The sequence below is a fragment of the Lolium rigidum genome, chromosome 4 (assembly GCF_022539505.1).
Source record: "Lolium rigidum isolate FL_2022 chromosome 4, APGP_CSIRO_Lrig_0.1, whole genome shotgun sequence".
In the NCBI taxonomy this organism is placed as follows: domain Eukaryota; kingdom Viridiplantae; phylum Streptophyta; class Magnoliopsida; order Poales; family Poaceae; genus Lolium; species Lolium rigidum.
In genome coordinates this window covers 116,158,016-116,173,314 of record NC_061511.1, presented here as the reverse complement: position 1 = coordinate 116,173,314, position 15,299 = coordinate 116,158,016, and the positions used below count along the sequence as shown (strand labels likewise).

Below are 15,299 nucleotides of genomic sequence, written 5' to 3'. Positions count from 1 at the left end.
TCGTTGTCATTTTGTCAAGATGGATTTTGTCATATATTTTTTTGTCTTACTGCATTTTCTTGATATAGATGCTCGTTGAAAAGGTTGACTTTGAAAGGAACAATCTTGGATTATTGTCAAAGACTTCAACTTCTGAAACAAAAATCTGTTGCTCAGTCTCATCCAGTATATGTAAAACTAATGGTTTCAGTGGTTGGTTAGCGAGTCTTCCTTTGCTCAACTTGAAGAGCTTGAACTTGGATACTGCTTTACTTCAATGCCTATCCAAGTGCACACAACTAGATTGTTCTGAAATCCATCAGGTCTCTGTCTCTCCCCCGCACCAACTTTTGGATGAGTTGTAGTATAACATTGGTTGACTTGTGAAATCAATTTGTGCTTATTTTCCATTCTTTTCATGGAAACTGAGTACTTTATGGGAAGAATCAGTAGGATGCAGAAACATATGTAATATTATGCAGTTTTTTCTTTCACTCTACAGATCATTGCGAACTCAGAAGCCCTTCTTAAGTATGCTATGGACTACTCATTGGAGTTATCGTCAAGGTCTCCTTTGGACTTTGCTCAACATCAGATTGTTCGTTGGATTTATCATGCCTGGGCCACAGTTGATAATGGTAAAACAATATCTGTACTTTGGACATAGTTCGTCACAGTTGTGGTTATTTTTGTTATAACTTAAAGCTATGTTGTGCAGTCCATGTAAAAGTTACTAGTTCACTTCTTGAAATGTGGTACAACTATCACACGTCTTTGTGGACTTACTGCTCTGGAAGTCCAAAGGTTTTCTCCTTGACTTGACATATAACTTCAGAAACATTTTATTATACAACCATGATTGTCCTACTGATTTGATTCATTTTCAGGCACTGCTCCCTATTACACATGATGAAACCTGTGATCTAGCACACCTGACAAAAATGGATGCCATCAATACTATTATGTACGATGCTATTTTCTTTTATACCTCTCCTTTCTTTTTTCTTGTGCTAGAAGTAATTTAGTCCGTGGTGCTTGTGCCCTGTTTCTCACGCATGCGTTAGTGCTGGGAAATATTTATGCTGATATTTGGGTCTTAAGAGATGTCTATATTCTAATGTTGTCTGTGTCTGCAGCCAAGATGATTTATGTGTGATGGATTATCAGAAGAACTGCTTGATGCTTAGAATTTCATCTAGAAACCTTTGGGAAGGTGTCTCTGATGCGGGAAACTTAGTTAGCGGTCTTTATTCCTCTGCTGATTCACTCTTTAAACAGGTAATGGTCTATCTATCTGTGTTCTGTGTCCAGCCACCCTCTTCAGTTTTGTGTTGCTGATAATCTGCTGCAGATCATATTTGTCCATAAGAAGCATTTCAAGCCAGAAGAGTATAAGCAGCTAGAGTACATCCTCTTTGAAAAGTCGGCACATTGTCTAGAGGTTTGTTATGGCGTTATCATCCTAGTTATGTTGTTTAGAGTCTCATGTACCATTGGAAGTTTCATTTCCTTCACAATTTTGTAATTTAATCCACAATTTTAGCTGACACGCAACCATTCATTTTCTATAATTCATAAACTGCAGTGTATGTTGGAATAATTTTGATGGTTTAGATTTTAAGCTTCTGTTGAAACTTAGTTTCTGTTCAGGAAATTTGTGGATACACTACTTTGAATTCTACAATTGCATCATGACTTGGAACATGAACCGTTGATTCTGATTAGTTGTTTTCCATATAAACCTGATGAATATAAAACTACCTCAGTCCAAATACATGTCATCTTTGCAAGTTTTCGTTCTTGCAAATATTTGTCGCTTTTCCTTTTAGCCTTTTTTCTGGTGCTTTTTGTATGTTCATGCATATCTTGCTTCATAACAGGAGCAAGGCCTACAAACTGCTTGTGCACTGCTATCTTCTTCAAGTCATGGAGTACTGGCTTCACTCTCAGGGCCAGATAAACTCGTGGGGTCAATTCTTCTGGAGTTGTACTCATTGCACTCACATGGTACGTTCATTTTGGATCTTTAGTAGTCAATGAATTATTTGTCGCATCTGTAATTTTGCCAGTTCAGCTCAACCATTATCTGAACTTCTTGGTATGATGTATGGATTTATATATGTTTGATGGAAACTATATGAATTTTAATTTGATAGCTCAATTGCGTGCTGCTTTCTGGTTGGATGTTTACTGTATGTCCAATGTCGTTTATTGGTTCAATTCTATAGAACTCTAGATCATAGCTTGTTGTGTAACACGAGATATACAGATTGACTACTGAGAACAGTTAGGTACAGGTAACATCAGCACGAACTACAGTTTTTGAATCCTTTCTAGTGCTTTTTTCCATAATATGTAGTTGCTGTGAACGGTTTACTACATGACTTTGACTTCTGCTCTCTTTGTTGGTTTGAATGTTCTATTCATTTGAGCAGATGCTGACCTTTTGTTTCTAAATATCTTTTGTGTCTTACAGACTCCTTATTGCATCTCGGGGCTGCTTGGGTGTATATTGGCCAGTTGCGGTTCCAGTTATTGTTGAGCTCATACAATCCAGATCCTACATTCATATCTGCTTTTATGCATTCTCAGATTCTGGAAAAGATTTCGTTCCTTGATCTCAAGGGACAGGTAAAAACTCTTTTGTTGCTTTGGCGCATAGCTTGAAATGTGTGCCCTGAATAGGCTGTTTTGTGCGATAATAAGCTTTTTGTTTAGAACATGGATTCACCATAGTCGTTGAGTTCATACAATCATTTTTTTATGTTGTTTCATTTATTCGTAGAAGATCCTACTATATTGTTAATGGCGAAACTGTTTTGATTGTTTATATGTTCTAAAATATATTCCTACAGAGTGGTTGTGTTATGTCTATAGAATTTATGGCATCTGTTTTTCTAAAAGGTACGCCGTGAATGTGAAGAATTGGCTGGCTCAAGCTCAGTAGAAGATGGTCATGCTCAACAGTTAATACAAGAGCTGAAAACTAAAGAGAAGAACATCCGGTCAAAGGTTCTGTTCTGATAATTGCATGGCATCCAGTGTTTACTGTTCAATTCTAAGTTCTGGTTGTTCCATACTTATGAATCCTGTGGTATCTGCCGATTCTACCTAGCTGCTAGTGTTATTTCCACTTTTTAATCCCTTTTGTTGTCGTGGACTGGATGATGTGAATTCAGCTATATAAATGTCCTGTCTTCTCTATTAAAATGTGTAATGCATGTTTTTCTCTGCGGTTTGCTTGCCCTGGTGCTTTCTCTGCCATGGTAGTGATTTGGTGATGCTACAAGTCCGATTGCCATATTCTGCAAGACGGAAGCTGGCCAGACCTCAATATGAATATGCAATCTGGCATTATATCTATACTTATTTTATTGATGTGATCTATCCATACACACAGTGGAATGGAAAGCAGTTGTACTTATCCTTGTACACTATTCTGCAGGTTGTATTTCGGCCTCAACAGTCTAAGCACAAGAGTTTGATTGCAGCGTGCTCTGAGTTTGAGGAACGGTTGTCTGACTGCAAGGATCTATTATTTCATTTAGACTGCAAAGGAGCTGGGCAATTGGAGTTTGATAGAATCTTCAATTGGCAGGTGAGATTTGTTGGGACTGATTTCAATGTCTTCTATCTATCGCGTATTGGCCTTGGGGCTATGTTTTGTTCCTCTCCTTTTCACTCTTCAGTAACTGCAGTTAAAATCAACTGGTCTTGCAATCATTCTATGACAGATAACATCAGGAAACTTTGTCAAGAGGCTAACAGAAGAGTATGGGGAATATGTTGATTTGATTCAACCAGTGCAAGTCGCAGTATACGAAATGAAACTTGGCTTGGCAATTGCTCTATCCGGTTCACTTGAGAGAGAATATTTGAAGAAGGTCAAAGAAGATGATATCGAAAGGGTTCTGGTATGTAAATGTCTGGAGCTGTAGCTGAAATGTGCAGGCTTCTTCATGGCTGTCTACCAATAGTCTTTTAGAATGTTTATACTCTACATCGCACTTTATATAGTCAATTTAGTCCACTTAACCAATCAGTAGCTGTCATCTGCTAACATTAAACGAATAGACACATGATGCTGATGGTGGTACTGCAAACAATTTCTGTGCTGCAGGGTGCAGTTTTTGCCTTTATGCAGTTTCCCTATGGATCTGTTGCTGGAATGGCCTTAGTGGGCATTCCAGATTTAACAAATTATTCAATGGGTGATCAGTTGGAAACTCAATACAGTGAGTTTGCTGATGTACACATAATGGAGAAGTTATCTCGTGCGTCAAGTCAGTTAGAAGTTGGTGAAGTTGCAGACAAAGTGGTTAGTGAATCGTATTGTCTTCTATCGTATTTTAATTTTATGCCTCTGTATATCATGAAAATTTGGAAAATGCAGCTTTTAGTTAAAGTCTTCTGTATTGATTGCAGAGATCCCATTCTCAGATGCTAGTATCATTTCATCATGTTTCTTTAGTACGAACAACGTACCGTGTCTGTCATTCCCTTATCATGGATAAAACTTCTTATCTGGTATGTACTCCTATCGTCATTGTTAATGAATCTCAAATGGAGAGAATGTGTGGTCTCTTACCAGTTTCTCTTTCCAGTCTTTGAAGGAGATCTTCGACTATTTTAAAAGCATGTGGATCGATATGAAGTCTAGTGTGAAGGCTAGGGAAATTGATGATTCTCAATATTACAAGTTCAGGTCCCGTATCATTGATATAGAGGACATTTTTAAAGGAGATGTGCCTTCACTTTCAGAAATGGACTCTGCTGGTCTAGATAATGAAGAAAAATTAGAGCTTGAGTTTTTCAAAATTACGGTATTCCCCTATGTTTTGTATTCCTTAAGAAAGATTATATTTTAATTTATATTTTATTTGATGATCTTTTTTTTTTCTCCAGGAGAGAAGTGACATGGATGATGGTTTTGTTGAAGACAAATGGGATCTTGTTCCAGAGTCTGCTTTGAAATGTATTATATTCACACATAACCAATTGTTTGGATCCCCTGACCTTATTGAAAAGGTAAGGGAACATGAGAAAAAGATGCATCTTCTTGTAACTTCGAAATGCATATTTTGTTGTTCATGGGGATGGAGTTGATAATAATTTTCTTGATGTTCGTTCATTGTGTTAAGTGATACCAACAAAGAGAATAAATAAGGAACTATTATGGGATAACCGTGTACATTCTTCATAGCTAATTTCATTTTCTTGGTGAATCTATTCCAGCCTGAAAAATTCCAAATAAGTGATCAGCAGAAACTTCAGTCTTTCGTAGACTCCTACGATTTTGGTGCAAGAATACTGAAAGGTATGTACATGGTCTATGATTCCAGAAGTGGTAAATGCTCGACTTGGCTTATTTGTGATATTATTTCCAGGCCTGCCTGAATTGACGTCTTCAAAACTTGATGAGAAGCTCATGCCTGAGCATTTACTTCGTGTTTGTCTGGAATATCCACGAACTTGTGCAGCCGCTCTTGACAGCAATAGTTATAACGCTTACAAGGTATCGGGTTGTGCAAGTTGTACCTTGATACCCAGCTGTTCTTTCTTATATAGTTTATTACTTGCTTATTTGCAGGATCCAAATCCTCCTGTGCTGTTCAAAATGGTTGAGCCACTAACTGCACTTCAAGAGAATATCAGGTCCTTTCTAGATGAGTGGCCCGATCATCCAGGCCTACTGAAAATATTGGAGATAATTGCTTCCCTTCTGGCAATGCCCCTGAGCACCCCAGTTTCAAAGGTCTGGTATCCAATAAATTGTTCGTAAAATATTACTACTACTAATCTGTCCTGTCTTACTGTTACCTTATTATTGAAGGCCTTACTTGGATTGCAACTGTTGGCCGGGAAAGCTCAAACATTGCAGGAAAATGACTCCAAGTTCTTTCTAAAAGGTAAGGCTGAATCTTCAACAACTTGTACAGTAGGAAGATTAATGTGTAATATTTGTATTATATGTTTCCCTTCTTTGTGTTCAGGTGGTAAAATTTTATAATCTAAAATGTAGGAACTAATTATTTACTAGTGCTTGCCTTATTCAAGGTTTAGCGTCTGTTCTAGCATAGTTGGCTTTGTATTTACGGTTGTGACATTTCCAGCATCTCACAATTCATAAAACGACCCTATTTGGTTGCTCTAATTTCATTTTCTTCACAGATAATCTTCCACCAATATTTATGCTTCTGTCTTCAATGCAAAGGCTTGAGTTAGAATGTTGGCCTATACTGCTTGAAGATGTCCAGGGAAAATATGAAACTAATGCTGCAAAGGTGAGTTTGTAATTAATATGCATCCCATTATAGTTTATTATAAGTTTGAATTTCGGCCAACATAATATATTCTCGGACCATTGCAGCTATGGTTTCCGTTACGAGCCTTGCTTTCTCAGTCTTGTGACATTCCAAGGAATGACGATTCATCTATAATCAAGAGGTATGCATCTGCAGTTGTTCTGTGCTATTGCCTGTGTATATATTTTCTTATGTTAGTTTGATCCATAATGCAGCGTCGAGGAGTTTGTTCAAACGTCAAATGTTGGAGAATTCAAGACACGCTTGCATCTCCTCCTTGCATTCCATGGTGAATTTTCTGATGGTGCTAGTGTGGGTGTTTATTTAAGGTGAGGTTAAGAGCTTTCCGTGTATGTTACAATTGGTGACTTCATCTTTGCTTATAGAAGTTAATATTGGTTTTTCTTTTTTTGCATCTCTGATGTGTGTTGAAAACTGGTCCCTTAATTCTGCAAATGTACATTTATTTATAATATTTTCTCTCTCTTGGCAGTACTCCTGTGAAGAAAATCCAGAACATTCTGTACAACGTGTTTGGTTACTACATGCAGTTTTTGTCACTGTAAGTTCTTGTCACATGAAGTCATTCCTAGCTCATTTCTTAATGGCTGGGTAGAATATAATTTTTTTCGCTACTTAGTGTTTGTCGGCAAATCGAGGCTGGTAAAGAATCAATTGAAAAGGAGTTGAAAGATCAGGTCAAGCTTTATCGATGGGAGCAAGATCCATACACTCTTGCTTCAATTGATAATTTCAAGAGGACGAGGCACAAAATATTTAAACTTCTGCAACGGTTCAATGTATGTACTACTAATTGCTTATTATTGTTATTTGTCCAATGAATTAGTTTACTGCGAGCTAAGGTTATTCTAGTTACCTGCTAAGGGGGCTTCTGCAACCTTTTTTGGATATTAAAACAACACTGTTGCTGAACTTGTACTTAGTCTTTTCTACTTCGGAATTACAACTGCAACCTGCAAATCATGTGCACTTCTCTAATCTTCTTGCTATCAGAAGGAAGCATGTTACTAGAAAATAACCTTTTCTCTTCACTAACAATAGGGTCTCTAATCTGCTATCGTTTTAGTGCTATGATATTTATGCTTATCTTCACCAACAATTGTAAAGATTATATGTATTGGTGTATTTCTTTTTTTGTAGGATATTTTGCAAAAACCTTTCATTGCCCTACTGAATGAAGAGGCTACATCAAGAAAAGTCCCAACTTGGCTTGATCCTGAGATACCAGAATCACAGTTTCCTGTTGACACAGAGAAACTTAGAGAAAGGTTTGCACCATATATGTAAATATTTTATTAATTTGCACCCATTGCATCTCCTTATGTTTCATCTTTCTTCCAGGTTTTTGTGGTATAGCAAATGGAAAAGTCATGCTTCTGTGTCATTGCAAACTTTATTGAATGCAAATGGTACTGCTGCTACAGTTCTTAACGTGAAAGGTTTGACCCACCCTCCTCTGTGACAACTTGTTTTTTTTCCCGCATGCGCTTTGTCTCTTCATTTTTCCTAAGTGTGGGATTGTGAATTTGGTCCCTTTGGCTGACAGAATCTGTGTATGCCGTTGTGCACAATATGAACCACCAACAAGATGAAACTGATCTCAACGACAGATTGAAATTCTTCTGGTATGCACTTGAGAGAATTTGCAATGCGGCTGATTTTGGTTCTATACTGAAGCATGGTAAAAAGAACCAGAAGAAAACCGCTTTATCCAGTTTGTTCAAGACACTCGAGGAATGTGGACTCTCAAAGCACAGGCCAATGGGTCATGAGGTACTGTTAATTGTAAAAAACTCATTTTTTTTTTACTTCCGCTACAGTTTGTTTGACTGTTGAATGCCCTGAAAATATATAACAGAAAATGATGTCTTGTAAGTGGTATCCCTTGTTTATTTTGTCTATAAAAATTGACTCCTACAACTTGATGTTACTTCCAGTGGGGAAACGAGTTGGATGCACCAAGCCCGTTGTTTTTGGAGCAGTCATATAACGTAACACATTTGCTCCAACAAGTGACCACACAGAAAACATGTGAAGATGTTAGCATTCATTCTGCAATATTGGGCACAAATAATTGGAAGCTTGCAAATCAGCAGTACTTCAGATGCTTGTCAACGGTGCAGCAACTTCGACAAATATCCTTGAAATTTAACAAAGATCTAGGTTTAGAGGAGGTCAGTTACTCTACTTTTTGCTGTTCTTTCGGTTTTGGTGTTTTGACACCATAGCATGCATGTATCAAATTTGTGTTTATGGTCTGACAGCTTGAGCAATTTGCAGGTTAATAGGGCTACATCCTTTATGAACCATTTATTGACCATGCTATGTGAACAAAGACATGTTGCTTATGATCTATTTGAGCAGCTGAACCAGTTCCGGCATATGATCTTCTTGTTAGGTTCAGGAGGTACATGTAAATCTCTGCCTTTTCTTTTCCTGTTCTAGATTTTGTAAGCGGAACTTATGACTTATCCTTTTATAGGGAAGAGCGAATCTCTATCATCATGCCAAAATGTACTGGTAATTTCCATGTGGCAGCAAAAGGTATGGTATCCACTGCTGAAGTTTTGAACTACTATGAAATATATGGGTTTTAATTTAACATGTCCTTTTTCACCTTTGCTGTAGCAATTTTTTGACAGTATGCTAGCTATGGTTACGGATACCAACTTGTTGCTCAGAACCTTCAAAGGTTGTCATCATGCCGCTTGTGACAACTTTGAAGTAGAAATTGCTGAGATGTCTATTCTTTTTGAGAAGTTCATTACAAGATTTTCTGCATCCAAGGTAAAGTTTCTTTGTTTCTTTTGACGCTTGTGGCTTGTGTATAGCTTAATTGTGTGAGCTTGTAGCTGAACTAGTGTTAAAAAGCGGCTTCCTTTCGGTTGTCATCTGAGAGTTTTAAGCTCTGTTTCATTGCAGGACTCATACTTTTGGTCCAGTAGCTTAGTTAAAACATTTTACGAGAACTATACCTCAGTTAATTTCATTGGTATGCACATAATAACTCTGTTCTATTTTTGTAGGATCTATTAGACAAATTCCTACTTGGATCCAACAATATCGTTGCTGGTGCCCATAAAAATATGCCTGTTGCTACAGTAGAGATGGAGCAACTTGTTGCTGCGAATGTCCAGCTTATCAACACATTTAGAGAGGATATGCAGGTCTTATGCCGCCAAGATGTTTCGATGAGATCTGTGAAGAAAGTTATACTCTCTCGCTTCGAAGAGTTACTGGACAAGGTTTGTATTAATATCTATATGAATGCTGATTATTGTTGGGATGCTTGATGTTTCGGTAGCTCTGACGATATTGCTTAAATATCATTGATTTCCTTTAATATGCTTGGGATGTAATATGTCCCACAGAAAGTTTACCGAGAGTTTTCTAACATTTTGAGTTGCCCTGTTTTGTTGGGGGGACCAGTAGAGTTCTTCCTATATTATGCACTTACTTACACCTTGTTTTACCATAGCCATCCCTATTATTCTTTATACCATAGAAATGTTTAGCATGAAGAATATTTATCTGGTTCTGTGTGACCGTACGTGGACTCATATCTTGCTCTTGTCCGGGATGTAGTTATTTCTACTTCCTCTCTTCATTTTGACACCATGTTTGAGAAATTTCTCGTGTGTTACTATTTGATGTAACCCGACATTTCTTTTGTGCTGTATGGATGTTTTGTTCTTAAGCTCACTTTAATGTTGCAGGGGAAGATAGCAGCAGCGAGTTTCTCTAGAGAAGCTGTGTTCTCTGATGAACAAAAGCCTGAAGAATCATATACTGAAGCTTTTAAGGAAACTTTCACACTAGCTCTCAGTGTTGTAGAACAGCTCACTGGTCTTGGGGTATCCACTGATGGAACTAAAGAATCATCACTAGAAGGAAATATTACTTCCTGGAAAGATATTTTGCATTCATATGTCATGAATCTTCAAATGGACCATGTCCGTGATGCTGGTGAAAAACTTTCTGTTTTAGTGGTATGTTCCGTTACCTTTGTTACCTGTGGATTTTTTTTTTTGCTTCGCCATCTCATCCTTGTTAGAATTATCCAACAGAGGAAGCTAGTAGACTATAAACCTGAGATGCGTTCTACAACAGAGGTGCAGTTAATGCATCTTCATGTTTTGCTGGGTGTGATCATGTCATCAGCTGAAGGCATACTTTCTGAACTTCTGGAAGCTCATAGAAGAGTAAGGGTTGTCTTGGTTTAATCAAGTTTTTTACTTGTCCTTTTTCCTTCTTTGGTTATAATTATTTATGGTTTCTTTCCTTCATCTCAATTGCTATATTTTCTGAATGGCTTCAGACATCTGAAATGACTCATGCACTTGGGGACCTTTTAATTTATCTATGTGCGGAGGGGTTTGGTTGCACAGAAGATACAGCTGAAGATTCTTCAGATGGACAAAATGACGCAACAGTAACTGGAACTGGCATGGGTGAGGGTGAAGGTCAAGAGAGTGCAAGCTCTAAAATAGATGATATATCACAACTTGAGGGCACCAATGAAATGGTTAGTGTGCTCAACAAATAATTCAATATTAACAAGTTTTTGTTTTGTTTTAGGGATGCTAACCATTTTCTGATACTTAGCAGGACACTCAGTGTAAGGCAGATCAAACTCCTAAGGATGATGATAATGCGATTGAAATGGAAGGAGATTTTGCTGCTGAATTAGCTGATGTTTCTGAGGATGAAGGCAATGACTCGGGCAGTGAGGACGAAGACAACTTGGATAAGCAGATGGGTGACACTGGTGATGCAAGCGAAATGGTTGGCAAGAAATCTTGGGACAAGGACGAAGATGATGATTCTAAAACATCCGCTGAGAAGTATGAGTCAGGTTCATCAGCCAAGGGGACAGATGAGAATGATAGGGAACTGCGAGCTAAGGACGACTCTTCCATGGAGACAGATAACATGGAGACAGATAATAATGAGCAAGGCAAGAATAATAATATGGAGGATGAACGTAGTACTTGTGAGGATACTGATGAGAATACTGATGATGTAATGAACAAAGCTGATGCATATGATGAGCGAACAGGACCTGAACTCTCTGAACCAGACAAAGATTCCGAGGATGTCAACATGGACGAAGCAGAACAAACCGATGACATGGATGCTGACATTCCCGACAATGAAGATATCAACCCAGAAGAGGGGAAGCAAGAAGACGAGCCTGCAGTTGCCTCAGACATCATGGAGGATGGTGATGAAACACATGATGGTGATAATGTGGTCGATAATGAAGGGGATCATCTTGAAGATGGAAATGTGGAGTCAAATAACATGGAGAATCAACAGTTGGACAAAATTGAGTCACTTGCACACCCTTCACAAGGTATACAACCCAACCATGTGGAAACAGACTCTAACAGAGAGTCTGAAGCAAACTTGGCGAACAGCATGGACATGAGCAGTGCAGTTGCTCCTTCTGTTGATTTTTCAAGCAATGAAGTGCCTAGTCTGGAAATTTCTATACCCAACTCTGGTGAAGGTTCAAAATTGTTGTCCAACTCCAAGCCAGAGCTGCCGACTGATGCTCCACCATCACACATCAAGCAGACAAATCCATTCAGGAGCATTGGAGATGCAATGGAGGACTGGAAAGAACGGGCAAAAGTCTCAGCCGATACCCAGGATCATCAACCAGAAACCGAACATCATGTTGATGATGAGAGTGCTACTGAATTTCGTTATGTACCAGAGGGTGAACAGAGCACCTCTCAAGCACTGGGTGATGCAACAGCTGACCAAACCAATGATGAGCTCCAAGTCAGGCAATCTAACTTGGAAGATGAAACCCAAGTCCAGAAAGTGGAACTACCTGATGAGAGGATACCTGGAGATGATAACCCTGAAATATCCCATCTTCAAACTTCGCAATCACGTGCCAACAAGTCCGAAAGTGCTTACAGATCGGAAGTAACAGATGCATCCATTCAGGATATGGTTCAAGGTGAAACAGATGACACTTTTGGAGATGTTGTCTCATTCAAGCGACATCCGGTAGATGACAGGATAGTTCAACTGGATGACCTAATCAGTGACAGGGAGATGTCTGCTCAGATGGATCTGGACGTCACTAATGAAGAAACACAAAGGACTATTGTGGATTGGAGAAATCTTGAACTGTCTACCATGAAGTTGTCCCAAGAACTGGCTGAGCAGTTGCGCCTTGTCATGGAACCAACTCTCGCAAGCAAGCTTCAAGGAGATTACAGAACTGGAAAGAGAATAAACATGAAGAAGGTACCTGTATTCTTGTTGTCCCTTGTCGTAGTAGTGACATGCTCTCCCTTTTTTGCCCCTTTAAAGGATGTGCACTTATGATGGAACATTATTGTATCTTATTTCAGGTTATTCCATATATTGCAAGCCATTTCCGCAGGGACAAGATATGGTTACGACGAACTAAACCCAATAAACGGAATTACCAGGTGGTAATTGCTGTGGATGACTCACGAAGCATGTCGGAGGGCAAGTGTGGAAAAGTTGCTATTGAAGCATTAGTTACAGTTTGCCTGGCCATGTCGCAGCTTGAGGTTGGGCAGTTTGCGGTTGCAAGTTTCGGGAAAAGAGGGAATGTTAAAGTGTTGCATGATTTTGATCAGATCTTCAATGCAGAAGCTGGAGTCAAGGTAGGGCTTCTCTTTTGCCTTCATTAACAGATAAGCAAAGGAAGACTGCGGTTCTGAACTAGGCGAAACTTAGTTTATTACCTCCTAGTTGTATTGTGAACTGGCTTCGGATGTGTCTGGGCAGTAATAAATTTGCAGCCTTTTCCTCTTACAAAACAATAATAAAAGATTACTAATCTCTCACTCCCTCTCTGCAGATGATCTCTAGTCTGTCCTTTGACCAAGACAACAAAATTGATGATCAACCAGTTGCTGATCTCTTGATGCATCTGAATACAATGCTTGATGCGGCTGTGGCAAGGTCTCGCACGCCATCCGGGCAAAACCCACTTCAGCAACTCATACTTGTAATATCCGATGGCAAGTTCCATGAAAAGGTATCAACTTCTGTGTCAGATTCCCTTGCAGGTTAAAACATTGCCCTATTGTTTTAGTGCTGAAGTTCATTTCTTGGGAGCAGGAAAATTTAAGGCGCTGTATCAGGAACGTTCTAAACAGAAGGAGAATGATTGCATATGTACTCCTAGACAGTCATGAGGAATCTATTATGGAGACACTGGTGAGTTCTTCGAGACTTCATCTGACACAGTTTTGCATGGGCATCTAAATCATGTTGTTCAAATTTTGATTGCATTTTTCTTTGCAGGAAGTGTGCTACAAAGGAGCCGAAGTAATCCTGGGAAAATACATGGACTCATTTCCGTTCCCCTACTATGTTACGCTGAAGAACATTGAAGCGCTTCCTCGCACATTGGCTGATTTGCTTAGACAGGTATGAGGAGCAACACGCATTTTAGCTCATGCCATTCCCTAGTTAGCAAATGGATGCTCTATTAATATTCTGCTGTTTTCTGCTGCGCAGTGGTTTGAGCTGATGCAGAGCGCGAATGAATGATCTTTGGAGACGTCAGCTTGTCAAATTGCTCTAGTGGTCCAAATCCCCAGTTCTTTGTACTAAATATACCACATTTTGTTAGCTTGTTCTACTTTTTAGTTTTTACACTTGGGACAAATTCATGTAATAACCTACATATTTTTGGTGCTACTTTTTTTAATGTGGAAATACCACTGTTTCCAAATATACTGTTTCTGTGTATCTGCTTTTTGAAACAAGGAAAAAAACTTTGCCTTACCCATCAATCAAGAAGGTGCCTAGTTATAAAAAAAACCTATTTTTTGTATGTATCTAATCTATCTCTGTATCCCTTTCCGGGGTCGCCACCTTAGGGTGGCTGCCCTGACGTGCACCAAACATTGACAAAAAGGGCACTCTGCGCAATATCCACCAGCTGGTTATCCAAAATGACACTCCTAAGAGCATCTCTAGCCGTTTGGGCTCCCCACGCCCAAATCCCCGGCTTTGGCGATATTGTCGTCCGGATTGGAGGAAACTTATAGAGGCGAGAGCGATGCTTCAATACCTCAATAGCATTGCTGGCGTCGACGAAGAAGGTGTTTGCCAGCTCTCCAAGAGTCTTGTTCTAGTTCAGCTTGGGGAACATCCACTACAAGAAAAGTTGCCATGGCCGACGAAGTTGAAGTCGCGTCGTGGTTGCTGGTGTACCATGGCCGGCGATTTTGGGTCTGTCCGTTGTGCATGTCAAAACGTTTTTTTCTCGTTTTTGAGGCCACCTAGCCCGACTAAACAGGCCAAAACGTTGCGTATGGTGGCCCGGGACGTGGTGCATCTCGAATTCTCGGGTTCGCCGGCCGAGTCAACGCAAATCCGCACCGCCGAGGGATGTAGGGCCCGGATGGTAGCCTCTCCGGCATTGTTTTTTCTCGATCGCGCCATCTCGTTCAACGCTCTCCGATCGAGCCGTTTACGATGCAAGATCATGGGGCCCGCATGTCATCCTCTATGAACCAAAATTCTTTCTATTCTTGGATTTTTTTTGACCCCCTGATTTATGGCTACTTCCTTTTTCTTTTGATCCCTTGCCGCCTTGAAACCTTGAGACCGCTGCTGCTAATTGGGACCCGCATGTGATCCTCTATGAGCAATCAACTTTCTTTTCTTGGAGTTTTTTTTGGCACCTCAAATTTGGTCACTTACCTTTTTCTTTCGATCCCCTGCCGCCTCTCAAACGGTGATACCGCTGCTGCTAAATGGGACCCGCATGTCATCCTCTATGTACTATAAAACTTTCTTTTCTTTGATTTTTTTGGCACCTCATATTTGGTCACTTACCTTTTTCTTTCGATCCCTGCCGCCTCTCAAACGGTGATACCGCTGCTGCTAAATGGGACCCGCATGTCATGCTCTATGTACTATAAAACTTTCTTTTCTTGGATTTTTTTGGCACCTCATATTTGGTCACTTACCTTTTTATTTCGA

General features: G+C 39.4%; 1 protein-coding gene across 2 annotated transcripts in view; it reads left to right on the top strand.

Annotated features, from left to right (window-relative positions):
* LOC124650622 (midasin) overlaps window positions 1-14,093 on the top strand; it is a 28,539-nt gene extending 14,446 nt beyond the window's left edge. Inside the window, exons 26-66 of one of the 2 annotated variants that reach the window (XM_047190139.1) lie at window positions 69-302; window positions 482-617; window positions 698-783; window positions 867-943; window positions 1,116-1,257; window positions 1,331-1,420; window positions 1,860-1,986; window positions 2,456-2,610; window positions 2,884-2,991; window positions 3,425-3,577; window positions 3,714-3,893; window positions 4,100-4,297; window positions 4,405-4,506; window positions 4,584-4,802; window positions 4,885-5,007; window positions 5,215-5,296; window positions 5,367-5,494; window positions 5,570-5,734; window positions 5,813-5,888; window positions 6,151-6,263; window positions 6,350-6,426; window positions 6,500-6,613; window positions 6,778-6,846; window positions 6,925-7,084; window positions 7,446-7,573; window positions 7,647-7,744; window positions 7,852-8,078; window positions 8,243-8,479; window positions 8,586-8,712; window positions 8,788-8,849; window positions 8,934-9,092; window positions 9,332-9,550; window positions 10,022-10,294; window positions 10,373-10,507; window positions 10,624-10,830; window positions 10,914-12,572; window positions 12,680-12,961; window positions 13,159-13,338; window positions 13,422-13,520; window positions 13,608-13,733; window positions 13,824-14,093. In XM_047190139.1, coding sequence (XP_047046095.1) covers window positions 69-302; window positions 482-617; window positions 698-783; window positions 867-943; window positions 1,116-1,257; window positions 1,331-1,420; window positions 1,860-1,986; window positions 2,456-2,610; window positions 2,884-2,991; window positions 3,425-3,577; window positions 3,714-3,893; window positions 4,100-4,297; window positions 4,405-4,506; window positions 4,584-4,802; window positions 4,885-5,007; window positions 5,215-5,296; window positions 5,367-5,494; window positions 5,570-5,734; window positions 5,813-5,888; window positions 6,151-6,263; window positions 6,350-6,426; window positions 6,500-6,613; window positions 6,778-6,846; window positions 6,925-7,084; window positions 7,446-7,573; window positions 7,647-7,744; window positions 7,852-8,078; window positions 8,243-8,479; window positions 8,586-8,712; window positions 8,788-8,849; window positions 8,934-9,092; window positions 9,332-9,550; window positions 10,022-10,294; window positions 10,373-10,507; window positions 10,624-10,830; window positions 10,914-12,572; window positions 12,680-12,961; window positions 13,159-13,338; window positions 13,422-13,520; window positions 13,608-13,733; window positions 13,824-13,856 — 7,365 coding nt within the window. In that variant the 3' untranslated portion in view covers window positions 13,857-14,093. Of the gene's footprint in view, window positions 1-68; window positions 303-481; window positions 618-697; window positions 784-866; window positions 944-1,115; window positions 1,258-1,330; window positions 1,421-1,859; window positions 1,987-2,455; window positions 2,611-2,883; window positions 2,992-3,424; window positions 3,578-3,713; window positions 3,894-4,099; window positions 4,298-4,404; window positions 4,507-4,583; window positions 4,803-4,884; window positions 5,008-5,214; window positions 5,297-5,366; window positions 5,495-5,569; window positions 5,735-5,812; window positions 5,889-6,150; window positions 6,264-6,349; window positions 6,427-6,499; window positions 6,614-6,777; window positions 6,847-6,924; window positions 7,085-7,445; window positions 7,574-7,646; window positions 7,745-7,851; window positions 8,079-8,242; window positions 8,480-8,585; window positions 8,713-8,787; window positions 8,850-8,933; window positions 9,093-9,331; window positions 9,551-10,021; window positions 10,295-10,372; window positions 10,508-10,623; window positions 10,831-10,910; window positions 12,573-12,679; window positions 12,962-13,158; window positions 13,339-13,421; window positions 13,521-13,607; window positions 13,734-13,823 lie in introns of both variants that reach the window. The other variant, XM_047190138.1, reaches the window with a different exon arrangement.
* The last annotated feature ends 1,206 nt before the right edge of the window (window positions 14,094-15,299 follow it).